The 15273-nt window shown below is 40.4% G+C and overlaps 1 protein-coding gene across 1 annotated transcript in view; it reads left to right on the top strand.

The window, feature by feature from the left end:
* Positions 1-15273, top strand: part of LOC149456807 (atrial natriuretic peptide receptor 2-like) — a 66993-nt gene that overhangs the window by 23034 nt on the left and 28686 nt on the right. Inside the window, exons 10-12 of the mRNA XM_089684402.1 lie at positions 1304-1405; positions 5173-5292; positions 7601-7694. Of these exons, the coding sequence (XP_089540528.1) occupies positions 1304-1405; positions 5173-5292; positions 7601-7694 (316 nt within the window). The remainder of the gene's footprint in view (positions 1-1303; positions 1406-5172; positions 5293-7600; positions 7695-15273) is intronic.

Genomic DNA, 15273 nt, shown 5'->3' with positions numbered 1-15273 from the left:
CCAGCAGTCCAAAGATCCTGGCATCATCAACACTGATGCAGGGTCCATGGCCTGGCATTGATTTTGATGAGACCTGCACAAACAATGTGAACCTAGACTAAAAGTACTTCTACTCTACCCTAGAATAGGCAACCAGTTAATTATTGCAGTGAGGGTGCAGCCCCACTGCAGGGGAGAATTTCAGATTTCCCAGAAAGGGGCTCTAAATGTCCATCCAGTCTTAAAACTTACAAAGAAAACAAAGAGAGGCCACATCAGCCTAATGCATTACCTTAAATAACATTTATTGATAAAAATAATAGGTGATATACTCACAAAGGACAAATGTATAAAAGCTCATCATAAAGAACAGCACTGTCCTGTCCGCATGGTATGGTTATCCACCTAGGAACACTGGACCTCCAACAACGCGTTTCGAGGACTTGCCTCTTCCTCAGTGGCTCTGAGTTAGGAGCCGTAGCATAGGTTGTCAGCGCCTGGGGCAAGACAACTTTTGAGAGACAAACTTCACACGATGTGATTTGCCGCGCAGCAATCACGGCAAAACTGCACCATGTTTTAGGCGCCAATGAAAATAATGGTATCTGAACCTTCTTTTTTCAATCGCAGCAGTTCTGCCAGGTGTGAATGCATTTACCCTGGTTCACCCATGTATGATTCTGGATGCATTTTCAAGCTCACAGAATTGCGCGACAGGCTAGATATTCTGTGTTCCTATTGAGGTGGTTCACAGAGATGCGATCCACAAGCATTGTGTTTTGAGTGCCATTACAAAACGGGTCATGTGCGAGTTTGTAGCAGTGCGTTCTAGACTCACAAATGATAGAGTAGAGTGGTATGCAGAGATAAGTGTTCACATAGGATTGCTGTTGACAGGAGATTTCGCATTGTAGTCACTGGGATGCAGCTTTGCATTGAACTCAATGGGACGCGATTTTGCAGTGAAGTCAATGGGACACGATTTTGCATTGACGGCAATGGCACGCGTTTTTGCATTGAAGTTAATGGAATGCGTTTTTGCATTGAAGTTAATGGGGCACGTTTTTGCATTGAAGTCAATGGGACGTGTTTTTGCATTGAAGTCACTAGGACGTGATTTTTCAATGAAAGTCAATGGGCCGCGATTTTGCAATAAAAGTCAATGGGACGTGATTTTGCATTGAAGTCAATGGACGGCAGTGTGTGAACCCAGGTGCAAGGACGCAGTTTTTAGTGGCACCTGGGATTTGTGGAGCCGCAACCTAACAATTGTAATTAATGCCTGGCGTCAATGCAATGTGAGAATTTTCTTGAAATCCTACAGGGAGAAGCCTACTTGAAAGATGTGACATGGAGACCTCCAATCCCTGAGCTAAGCGGAGGCAAGGATGACGAGTACTGCCCAAACCCAGCCGATTATTCCGAGGTCAGTGTTTCTAGGTTAACAAATTACTGACGGCAATTATAATCCAGTGAAAGTCTAGATGTGTTACAGAGATGGAAAACCGCATAGCTAAATACATAATAGATGAATTATAAAAACAGCATAGAATTCACATCTCATCATACTGATATTCTATACACATCCATTTGTAATCTATTTCAACTTCTTAATTACTGCCATATCCTTGAAAACAGTTAATATAAAGGAAATAATCTATATATGTATATTTAAATTCAAGATAAAATATAGTTTTATGAACGTGGAATAGATTTAATATACAGTGCTTCATAGTCAATGTAGTAGAACCCATACAGGGTCATACCAGCAGCTGTGCTAGAATGAGGCCTCTGGAGTGCTGTAGGATGACAGCGGTGCCGATGCTCTGATTGCGGAACATCGCACTCTTTACTTTGTGTTTCTTTTAACCAACTTTATCTTAATGTCACAAAGTGACATTTCATTAATTTCATTTTTACGCAGTGTGGTATTAGAGGTAGGATTGCATTGCACTGAAAAAAGGTACTGCATGGCCAGCTAGCAGACAAGGCATGTTACCTTGTGTTGCAGTGGGACTGCGCTGAAATAGCCGCCCAACACAGTCTTAAGCCCCGTAAAGAATATCGGACAAATGATCAACCATTTTTTTTGTTGCACGCTAGTCTCATATCAAAAGTGAAGAGATTACTAAAGTTATAAAAAGTCTCGTAGGACAGAAAAAAAAATTTGGAAGTGATGTATTTGTATTGTATTTTTGGATGAAAACTGTACTAATTAAACGAAAATTGTATGATCTGGTATCGTACGAAAAAAAAATTCATGCTTGTCCCATCGAATAATTTCCAACAAAAGCTGTGTAGTAATGATCAGATTATCGTACGATCGCTTCAAAAGCGGTATTTTTGGTACGATTTTCCGATCGTGTGTACTAAGCTTTACAAAATCACAGATCCTCGGTCTATGCTTTGCTTTAATGAATTTGCCCAGCATGGTATACAATACGGATACGGAGCTACAATTGGCGGCTACAGATGTTGATCACCGGGTCACGGCCGGAGATTCCCCACCGGCACCCAGCGAACGCCGAGGAACAGTGACAGAGGAGAGACCTGTGTGTAAACAATACAGATCTCTCTCCTGCCAGTGAGTAGTTAATGAAATGAATAGTTTGGCTATAGATGGCGATAAGTAATTCTCACCAGCAATGCTGCCTTTAGGGGATGCAAGTCCAACATGAGCTCTGATAGCTGGTTCCTTCTCTCAAAGTTCTAAGATGGAGTCTGAGCTCTCATTCCTTTCTGTCAGAATTATATGAATTGTTATTAACTCTTAAATTGTTACTAAACCCAGGACCCTGCATTCACTATATCTGCTCTCCCACTGTACACAGAACATAGAAATGTAATTGTTTTTGTAAATACAAACTGCTAAATTCCTTTTCACATCAGTAGTTAGAGCAGTCTTGTGATTTCTATCAGTGTCCAGCAGAGCACTGGTTAAGGCTTGTAGGAGGTTTTTCATTCTCCCCTGATTGCCCTATGAGGCTGCATAACCCCTGACCCGGTGTCTGGACAGTGATGATTGGCCCTGTGCTGATCACATGCACTCTCCCAAGAAAAAAAAACTCTCTAACAACACACACCAAACTGAACATGTGCAGCTTGCCCCCAAGGCTATGTGCTATCAGCAGAAGGATTAGGGACAGAAGAAGGGGATCAAACATCCTTTTTACACAATGCAGAGGATTAACCCCATAGGCTCCACAGTGAGTATAACAAGCATGCTTTACTGCATATACAAACTGATTTTACTGTTGTGGGTTTAGTAACACTTTACTGTAACTCTTATCTGAACAGTCTCCAGTTCCTGTGACACAGTAAATATATTACTGGTGCCATCTAGTGGCCAAATTTTATATTGCAGGCAGGACACGCATAATATATTCCCCTGCTGGAGGCAGAACAGGGCATGTCCCTCACTTTGGTGACATTTCCATTGATTTCTTGTTGTGTTAACATCATAGGAAGTGAAAGGAAATCCCTAAACCTGACTGCAAGTAGTACCACATCAAGCACCTCCAGGTGACTGCACACCAGGTCGGTTCTCCTATTTAGTGCCCAGAGTGCCCCAAATCCCAAAACACTGCGTTATGCAAATACAGAGCTACTTGACCTCAGCCCTTCCAGCTTCTTTTTGGTGGCCATACACAGTGCAATAAATCAGATGATCAATGTTTGATTCGACAAAATGATTAAGGTGGACAGCAATCAAGTGAGACAAAATCGGCATGGCTAAGTGATAAACAACAGATAGTGATGGTTTTGGTTGACTCAAGTTGATTGGTTGTGGCAGAAAAAAAAAAACAACCATACAGGGTTGATCTATGGAATTTATTTCATGACACTTGTCTCACTTAGCTGATGTCCAATTTGATTGTTTTGCCAAATCTGACTTTGATCAATCGGATATATTGCAGAGTGCATTGCCACCAATATTCTCAATATTGGCCCAGTTATGTGGTAATGGGTTCCTTGCTGGCCAACAGTGTATTTCAGGAGCTGGAGGCAGCACCTCTAGGCTTTTGATCAGGGAAATTAGCAATATTTGTATACCAGAGTTGGTGATTCAGGCCACTCCAGACACTGTGTGGAAGAACTGTGCTTGCCTGTACCTGCAGGTTCCTACCATGTGGTGTCAGTGGCAGGTTAGGTTATTTTATCTCAGTTTAGGTTCTCTTTAACCTCAGACTAACCCTAACTTCAAGCCCAAACCTCCCATATGGAAGAAAAATATATTTGAAATATATTTAAAAAATATTCTTCCCAAATATATCGCCATATATTTGAAATGCTACAATTTTTTGCCATACTCAATATATTTCAATAAATATATATATATATATATATATATATATATATATATATATATATATATATATATATATACTGCGTGTTGAAATGCATTTTTATTACAAAAATATATGAAAAATATTTTTAAAAATACATTTCAAATATACTGGAATGCATTTACATATATATGTAAAAATAAATGTTAAAATTACTTTTTTATATGTTATAGAAAATCTGAAGAGTATATTAAAAATAATATATTTTTAAAAATATATTTTTTTAAATATATTCTTCAGATTTTGTTTAACATATAAAAAAGAAATTTGAAGATATATTTTTACAGATATTTGTAAATGCATTCCAAAAATATAGATTTGTATTTTTAAAGACATACAGTATATTTGAAATGTATTTTAAAAAATATTTTTTATATATTTTGTAATAAAAACGCATTTCAACATGCAGTGTGTGTGTGTATGTATATATATATATATATATATATATAAAATATGGTCAAACTTGTAGCATTTCAAATATATGGCAATATATTTGGGAAGAATACTTTAAAATATATTTATAGATTTCAAAAATATTTTTCTTCCATGTGGGCTAACCCGTAAATCTAGCCCTTAAAGGGCAACTTCACATTTAGTCCCCAACACCTTCAGTGTAATACACATAGTAAAATTTGCTCCAGAGTAAAACTCTGCTCCAGAGATCTTCTCTGAACTGCTCTGCCTGGAGCCTATGTATAGTCCTGGGGATTCAGCATTAAAATTATAAATAATATTCATCTTCCCCAATGATAACAACAGAATAGTCAGAGCGGCGAAAAGTTTCTAAAAAACTATTTTGAACCTTTTTAAAACTGGACACTTTATTCATATTCTGTCTTTTCTGAAGCTGATAAAGAGATGCTGGGCACACAATGCCATGATGAGACCTTCGTTTGAGCAAGTTAAGAAAAGTTTAGAAAAAATGAATCCTCACCGTGTCAGCCCTGTGGATATGATGATGAATCTGGTAAGGAAACCTTACAGAATTCAACAATACCTATTGCCAGGTTTGTTTGTTTTTTGTTTTGTCTTTTTTTGGGGAGGGGGGGTGGAGTTTAACCTCCCTAGTGGTCTGATTATGTCAGTATTTCTGTGCTCAAAGCGGTACATTTTTTTGCATGGAAATATGTATTTTGTTTATTGTAGGCTGTAATTCTTAGGAATAACTCACTGAAATCTGTCCGAACAAGAGTCTAATAAACACCCCGGGTAGGATAAACTTGAAACACGAAATCATAAATTATAATTTAATAAATAATCATAAAAAATAATAATATAATAATAATAAATTTAATTCAATAATATAATCAAACCAAAAACACTGAAATTTGAAATATAGAGCCAAGTTCGCACATCACTGAGCAAAGTCACAAAATCGTTTTCAGTGTCTGATGATGAATTTCCCCCACAAATCATTATCACTCAATTCTACAAGTGGTTCTAATTTACTATCGCTGTTCTCTAGCCGGTCTAAACCGATTTTGACCTAAAGGGACGCTTTTTGGACGCCATGGACTTTTCTCAGTTTCCAGGCAGAAAAAAACAGTAAAAATGCAGGCAGGGCACAGGACAAAGCACTCGAGACAAAATGTATGTGAAATGGTTTGATACAGTAATGTTTTACTATGTGATTTTAGTGAATGTCACTTTTTGTCATTATCAAATTTCCCGCCGTTCCGTCCCCCGTACGTCCCGACGCTCGCAGGGGACAGAACCCAGATGACAGATGACAGCATCCGCCGGAGGACATTACAATGGACACTGCAGGAGGGACATCGCGGGAGCGCAGGACAAGGCAAGTGATCGAGAAATTCCGGAGCAGCGCCGCATGGTAAGCCCGAGTGTAGCTCGGGGTACCGCTTGTGGTACTGAAACTTTACCCCGAGCTACACTCGGGAATACCGCCAGGGAGGTTAACCCTCTCTATTTGTCCTGGTGAGTGTGGTTACTAGAACAAAAAATGATGGGAAATCCCAAATTCTCTTAAGGCTCCATGTGCACGGGACACTTCTGAACGATGGAAACTGACTGCTGGAAAACTTAGGTTAAAAAAATTCTGTTTTGCCGCATGTGCATACCGCGTTTATGCGCGTTTAGAAGCGTTTTTTAAAGATAACCTCAGGAGACCTTCCAAAATGCCCAGAAAGTACTGAAAAACAGTAAAAAATTAACTATTTCAGACATTTTGAGAGAAATAGAGAGAGCAGAAGCAAAGAGAGCAGTATTTGTTGAGATTAGCTGTGTTTTTTTTTTTTGTGGTGTTTAGATGTGTTGCAGCTCATTTCTGTGCAGAAATTATTGCAGCAGTGTCTAACATATTTTCTTTCATACGAAACCTCAAAGTATGGTGTACCGGGTCCATTTGAGTACCGGGAAACGCTTTGCATGCATTTTTCATGATGAAAAAAGGCTCTGGACAGCATCTGGAAATGGAAGAGTTAAAAAAATGTTCCAAATGCTTATTAATACGGTTAGCCGCTTTACACACATTTACACTCGTTTACAAGCATTTGGAGTTTGAAATGCTGATAAAATCTACTCCTGAATGCAAGTTTGGTGCGTTCAAAAAAACGACTGTAAACTCAGCTGCCTGTAAACGACTGTAAATGACGATGTGTACATGGACACATAGGAACACATTAGGGAGAGTTCAGGGGCTGCTGAAAAAAACGCAGAAAAGCTCCTAAACATGAGTTTATCAGCTGCAGTGTACATGGAGCCTAAATCTGTTTACATCCCCGAGATAAAAAGTGAGCGGTTATCTCCCCAATGGGACAGACAGCAAAAAAGAAGCAGTTGTGTACATAAGATTTTAAAGACGATCAGAATTTAAATTAAAGATTTCAGGATAACTTAGATCCTTCTTCAGGCTCCAAGAATCTAACCCATGGTGTATGGGGAGAGGGGCTGGGAGCTCTGTGAACATCAGTTCACTGATCTCCCTTAGTTAGAATGAACCCAGAAGTGACAAGCTCTGATTGGATGACTTACCAGTTTCTGTGGCAGAAGTAGCTAACAGAGCCTGATCTGCCTGAAGCTTCAAAGGAGTGCATAGGTGCCATTAGGAGCCTAATAGATCCCTGATGTCTTCTTAAAGTATATGTTCACCTTTTGGAACATGTTACATATTCCACCCGTATTTAACATGTATGTGCATTTTAACATGCGCACAGCAAAAATGTTACGTCCATTAGAAGAACTGAAAAAAAAAAAAAATTGATTATGTGGGGTTATGGTTATTGTATGGTTAACTGTTCTCTGTATTACAATGGTAGATGGAGAAGTACAGCAAACACTTAGAAGCCATTGTAGCCGAGAGGACACAGGATCTCCTTCAAGAGAAACAAAAAACTGACCGGCTCCTCTACAGTAAGTTCATCAGAATTCTGATTGGCCTCAAACAGGTAACATTTTTCTAATGGATCCTGTAAATTGTGTGAATGGAAAACATCAATCAAGTCTCTAGGACAGATTCCAATCGCTATCAGTAATACTGTTTAAGAAGATCCCCTCCAAGCACTCTTTTTGTCTTTGATGACCACATTACTTAACCCTATTGCTGATTCTTAGAATGAGTTTATGAGTTCCTGGGGCTTTTTATAGGTAGGACAGATCGAGTTCCTGGCCTTATTTATTAAAACATATGGGAGTTTCTTTTTTCAGACTTTATTTATTTATTTCAGCACTGTCAATTTATGTAGTGCTTTATATATATTGTACATTCACATCAGTACCTGACCATCAAAGGGGGTACAATCTAAGGTCCCTAACTCACATTCATACATACACATACTAGGGACAATGTAGAAAGGATCCAATTAACCTACCAGCATGTCTTTGGAATGTGGGAGGAAACCCACACAGGCACAGGGAGAACATGCAAACTCCAGGCAAGTGGTGCCATGGCTGAGATTTGAACCAATGACCCTAGTACTGCCAGGCAGAAGTTCTAACCATTTAGCCACTGTGCTTCCCTATTTATGATTGTAAATATCTATCACTTTGCCCAAAAAGGCCAAGGTGCAGCGCAATTGGTTTTCCAATTGGTACAGTCGGGACTCTTTTAAATTTAATGGTTAAATTGAAAATATAGATTCACCTCTGCTTGGAGCAGACCTAAAGTACGCAATACTTATTTCTCCTTCAGGCCCAGATCTAGAGTGGTGCTGGTGTGGGCTGTGCCCCCCCCCATATTTTAATTGTGTCCCTCCAAGTCTCTTTTAAAGAATGTCAGCTGCTCCATGATGAGTCAGTCTAATGGAGAGATTGATTTAGGGGGGATTCTGATGGGGTTGTTTGATGTAAGGGGGCACTCAGATGGGGCAGTTGATGTAAGGGGGTCTCTGATGGGTCCAATTGATGTAAGGAGGCACTCTGATTGGGACGATTGTTGTAATGGGTCACTCTAATGGGGATGGTTGATGTAAGGGGGCATTCTGATGGGGATGAATAATGTAAGGGGGTACTATTATGGGGACAATTGATGTAAGGAGGCACTTTGATTGGGACAATTGTTGTAATGGAGTACTCTGATGGGGATGAATAATGTAAGGGGGCACTATTATGGGGACAATTGATGTAAGGAGGCACTTTGATTGGGACAATTGTTGTAATGGAGTACTCTGATGGGGATGAATAATGTAAGGGGGCACTATTATGGGGACAATTGATGTAAGGAGGCACTCTGATTGGGACAATTGTTGTAATGGAGTACTCTGATGGGGAAGAATAATGTAATGGGGCACTCTGATGGGGATGGTTGATGTAAGGGGGCCCTATGATGAGGACAATTGATGTAAGGAGGCAATCTGATTGGGACAATTGTTGTAATGGGGCACTCTGATGGGGATGAATAATGTAAGGGGGGTCTCTGATGGGTTCAATTGATGTAAGGAGGCACTCTGATTGGGATGTTTGTTGTAATGGGGCACTCTGATGGGGATGGTTGATGTAAGGAGGCACTCTGATGGGGATGGTTGATGTAAGGGGGCACTCTGATGGGGATGGTTGATGTAAGGGGGCACTATGATGGGGATGGTTGATGTAAGGGGGCACTATGATGGGGATGAATAATGTAAGGGGGCACTATGATGAAGACAATTGATGTGAGGAGGCACTCTGATTGGGACAATTGTTGTAATGGGGCACTCTGATGGGGATGGTTGATGTAAGGGGGCACTCTGATGGGGATGAATAATGTAAGGTGGCACTATTATGGGGACAATGGATGTGAGGAGGCACTCTGATTGGGATGATTGTTGTATTTGGGCACTCTGGTGGGGATGAATAATGTAAGGGGGCACTCTGATGGGGATGAATAATGTAAGGGGGCACTATGATGAGGACAATTGATGTGAGGAGGCACTCTGATTGGGTCGATTGTTGTATTGGGGTTCTCTGATGGGGATGAATAATGTAAGGGGGTCCTATGATGAGGACAATTGATATAAGGGGGACTCTGATGGGGACAACTGATGTAAGGAGGACTCTGATGATGGCGACAACTGATGTAAGATGCTGTTCACATTTATGCAGGTGAGACAGTGCGCATTTAGGGCAGCCCAATAAATTCAGTGGGCTACCCTATGCAGAAAAAAACACGCTAAAGCAGTGCATGATGCTTTTGAAAAATTGCAGTGCACCAAAACACATGGTACATTGTTACTATTGTGTCTATGCATGCGTAAATAAGAACCTGTCCTAAGGGGGTCCCCTGACTTTTTTTACTGCACCCCTAGATCAGATAGTCTAGATCTGGCTCTGCTCTTCTTCAGCCTCTCTGGTGCCAGAATCTTCTACTGGCTTCTTTCGGGTGCCACACTGTGACTGTCTTCATTGGCCGACATGAGATGACATGACCCTGCACATATGCAGAAGTGCAATCATACCAGAACACAGGCTCTGTCCTTCAAATGTAAACTGAAATGCGCATGTACCAGCAATTTAAAAGGGCAAAAATCCCCAAAATGTGTGGTTAGCAACATCAAATAAACTAGTGTGATTCATAATGTCAGCGTTTGATCCGGATACATCCAGATTAGTTTGTCCTTTTCTATTCTATACAGAAGTGGAGTTGACTTACTGAAACACTAGAGAATGCGCACTTAGCAAAGTGAGCTCCTGTTTTTTACATTCCCCTGCATAATTGTATATTCAGCTTCACTGCATTCACCAAGCTAAGCGAAAATTCAGAACTCCTTTAATAAATCAACTAGAATTCTGCAATAAATGATACATACCACCAGGTGGCACCAACATACAGTGCGCACAGTCCTGCTTCTGGATTGTTTGGATGTTGATGAAACTTCACATTGAGAGAAATGTCATGCATGCAACTGAATGCTGGTCATCCGTACTTTGATGAATGATTGATTCCTTTTCCCACTGATCTTCCAATAAAAATAATCGATCTATAGTCAACAACCCATTTGATCAATATGCCAGACAAGGGAAGTGGATTTCAATTGATAGCTAATATATAATTGTAACTTCCAATCATAAACTATCGATCACATTTCTGTTTCCACCATGTAATCTGATAATCAAATCGGTCAAAATTAGTGGTGCACCGAAATAAAAATGTCGAACCCAAAAACGAAAATTCAAAATGCACTTGGCCGAAAACCAAAACCGAAATGTGCAGTTTTTAAAAATGAATATATATTTTTTGGAAAAAATACACTTTGATTAAAAAAAACAAACATATAACCCCAATTTTTTTGTTAAATATGAAAGAAGATGTTACGGCGAGTAAATAGATACCCAACGTATCACGCTTTAAAATTGTGCACGCTCATGGAATGGCGTGAAACTGCGGTACTTAAAAATCTCAATGGGTGATGCTTTAAAAATTTCTACAAGTTACAAGTGTAAAGTTACAGAGGAGGTCTAGTGCTAGAATTTTTGCTCTTGCTATGACATTCGTGGCGATACCTCACATGTGTGGCTTGAACACCATTTACATATGTGGGCATGGCTTACGTATGCGTTCACCACTATGTGCAAGCACGGGGGGATGGGGGCGCTTTAAACTTTTTAAAAAAAATGTAATGTTTTATTGTTTTGTTTTTTTTGCACTGTTCCTTTAAAAAAATGTAATCACTTTTATTCTTATCACAAGAAATGCATGCATCCCTTGTGATAGAAATAATTAGTGACAGGCAGGGGTGGACTGACAACTCGTGGGGCCCCCGGGCAATAGGGGATCATGGGGCCCCTGTGTCCTTGCCCAAACTCAAAAAAGCCTAGGAAAAAGGTACCTACTAACCCGAGGCCCTCGGGCAGTGCCCGAGTTTCCAAATGGCCAATCCGCCCCTGGTTACAGGTCCTCTTTATGGAGATACAGTCATGGCCGAAATTGTTGGCACCCTTGATATTTTTCCTGAAAATCAAGTATTTCTCACGAAACGTATTGCATTAACACATGTTTTGCTATACACATGTTTATTCCCTTTGTGTGTATTGGGACAAAACAAAAAAAGGGAGGAAAGAAAGCAAATTCGACATAATGTCACACAAACCTCCAAAAATGGGCTGGACAAAAGTATTGGCACCCTTTCACAACTGCGGATAAATAAGAATGTTACAAGCATGTGATGCTCCTTTAAACTCACCTGGGGCAAGTAACAGGTGTGGGCAATATAGAAATCACACCTGAAAGCAGATAAAAAGGAGAGACGTTCACTTAACCTTTGCATTGTGTGTCTGTCTGTGCCACACTAAGCATGGACAACAGAAAGAGGAGACGAGAACTGTCTGAGGACCTGAGAACCAAAATTGTGGCAAAATATCAACAATCTCAAGGTTACAAGTCCATCTCCAGAGAACTAGATTTGCCTTTGTCCACAGTGCGCAACATTATCAAGAAGTTTGCAACCCATGGCACTGTAGCTAATCTCCCTGGTCGTGGACGGATGAGGAAAATTGATGAAAGATTGCAACGCAGAATAGTCCGGATGGTGGATAAGCAGCCCCAAACATGTTCCAAAGACATTCAAGCTGTCCTGCAGGCTCAGGGAGCATCAGTGTCAGCGCGAACTATCCGTCGACATTTAAATGAAATGAAACGCTATGGCAGGAGACCCAGGAGGACCCCACTGCTGACACAGAGACATAAAAAAGCAAGACTACAGTTTGCCAAAATGTACTTGAGTAAGCCAAAAGCCTTCTGGGAAAACGTCTTGTGGACAGATGAGACCAAGATAGAGCTTTTCGGTAAAGCACATCATTCTACTGTTTACCGAAAACGGAATGAGGCCTACAAAGAACAAAACACAGTACCTACGGTAAAATATGGTGGAGGTTCAATGATGTTTTGGGGTTGTTTTGCTGCCTCTGGCACTGGGTGCCTTGACTGTGTGCAAGGCATCATGAAATCTGAGGATTACCAAAGGATTTTGGGTCGCACTGTAGGGCCCAGTGTCAGAAAGCTGGGTTTGCGTCCAAGATCCTGGGTCTTCCAGCAGGACAATGACCCCAAACATACGTCAAAAAGCACTCAGAAATGGATGGCAAAGAAGCGCTGGAGAGTTCTGAAGTGGCCAGCAATGAGCCCAGATCTAAATCCCATTGAACACCTGTGGAGAGATCTTAAAATTGCTGTTGGGAAAAGGTGTCCTTCCAATAAGAGAGACCTGGAGCTGTTTGCAAAGGAAGAGTGGTCCAAAATTCCGGGTGAGAGGTGTCAGAAGCTTATTGATGGTTATAGGAAGCGACTGATTTCAGTTATGTTTTCCAAAGGGTGTGCAACCAAATATTAAGTTAAGGGTGCCAATACTTTTGTCCAGCCCATTTTTGGGGTTTTGTGTGACATTATGTCATATTTGCTTTTCTGCCTCTGTTTTATATTTGTTCCAATACATACAAAGGGAATAAACATGTGTATAGCAAAACATGTGTTAATGCAATACCTTTTTTGTGTGAAATACTTGATTTTCAGGAAAAATATCAAGGGTGCCAACAATTTCGGCCATGACTGTATATGGGGTCAATAAGACCCCACATCTCTCCTCTACAATGTAAAGCATTAGATAAAAAAAAAGCATAGATCCAGTGCTTTAAAAAAGAAAAAAAAGGCTGGTACAGGAAATGACATCGCTCTGGTCCTCCAAGGGCATAGAGATGAGCGGTGGCCATCTTTCCTTCACTCATCTCTATGCCCAGCACCTGGATCGATGGTTTCTCAGGTAAGGCTGAACCACTAAGCTGCGGCCAACCAGCGGCGAGGGGAGGCGGCAGCGGTAGCGGTGAGGGGTGGGGTTTTTTGGCACCTGTATTGTTTTTTTCATTTTGGCCGATGGCCAAAAAGAGTGTTTTCGGCCGCAATGTTTCAGCCACCAAAATTTCGGTGCATTCCTATCAAAATTCAATCATTTACATAAACAAAGCATGACAGTGCTGCTGATTGATGCAAAGCAATTGATAATTTTCTGCCCCGACTGATCAACTCGGTTTGATCATGTATCTAAATCGATCTGAAGGGAAGTTATGACTATTTGATTGGTTTCAGATTTCTCTTTGATCAAATTTCACAACAATTGGATAAAAATAAATGGAGGCAACCACAAGGAAACAGCCATTTTTAAAGCATTGTCAAATATTGGGAAAGAGCACTATCATAGACTATGAAATACAAATAAAAGTTTATATTATGAAGGCAAACAACAAAAATGCAATACCAAATATCCCTCAAGGTTATAGGATAGGTCAACCATGTATATAGTTGTGCTCAAACGTTTCCATACCCTGACTGAAATTGTGAAATTTTGGCATTTATATTGAAAATATGACTGATCATGCCAAAAAACTGTTTTCTATTTAAGGATAGTGATCATATGAAGCCATTTATTGTCACATAGTTTTTTGGCTCCTTATTAAATTATAATGATAACAGAAATCACCCAAATGGCCCCGATCCAAAGTTTCCCTCCCCTGGGATGTTGGGCCTTGGTACAGACACACAAGGTGACACACACGGGTTAAAATGGCAATTAAAAGTTAATTTCCCACATCTTTGGCTTTTTAAATTGCAGTTAATGTCTATGTATAAATAGTCAATGAGTTTGTTAGCTCTCACATGGATGCACTGAGCAGGTTAGATACTGAGCCATGGGGAGCAGAAAAGAACTGTCAAAAGTACTTTATAAGGATGGAAAAGGATATAAAACGCCTTGGATATGCAGTTAGTACTGTTCAATCACTTATTAAGAAGTGGAAAGGTTAAGGATCTCTTGATACCAAGCCAAGGTCAGTTAGGTCAAGAAAGACTGCAGCCACAACAGCCAGAAGAATTGTTCAGGATACAAATAACAACCCACAGGTAACCTCCAGAGAAATACAGGCTGCTTTGGAAAAAGACGGTGTGGCTGTTTCAAGGAGCACAAAATGACAATACTTGAACAAAAATGAGCTGCATGGTTGAGTTTCCATAAAGAAGCCTTTGCTGCACCAATGTCACAAAAAAAGCCTGGTTACAATATGCCTGACAACACCTTGACTCACCTCGTAGCTTCTGGCACACTGTAATCTAGAGTGATGAGAACAAAATATTATAGTCACAACCATAAGTGCTATGTTTGGAGAGGGGTCAACAAGGCCTATACAGTAACTACAAGAATATTATCCCCACTGTGAAGCATGGTGGTGGATCACTGATGTTTTTGGGGTGTGTGAGCTCTAAAGGCATGGGGAATCTTGTGAAAATTGATGGCAAGATGAATGCAGCAAGTTATCAGAAAATACTGGCAGACAATTTGCATTCTGCTGTACGAAAGGTGTGCATGGGATGCTCCAGCACCACAATGACTGTAAGCACAAGGCCAAGTTGACCCTCCAGTGGTTACAGCAGAAAAAGCTGAAAGTTCTGGAGTAGCCATCACGGTCTTGTGACCGTAATATCATCGAGCTACTCTGGGGAGATCTCAGACATGTGGTTTATGAAAAACAACCA

Source organism: Staurois parvus, unplaced genomic scaffold, assembly GCF_062004578.1.
Source record: "Staurois parvus isolate SC_StPar_1 unplaced genomic scaffold, SC_StPar_1.0 ptg000347l, whole genome shotgun sequence".
Taxonomy (NCBI): domain Eukaryota; kingdom Metazoa; phylum Chordata; class Amphibia; order Anura; family Ranidae; genus Staurois; species Staurois parvus.
Note: the sequence above shows the minus strand (reverse complement) of the source record. Positions and strands in the feature narration are given on the sequence as shown.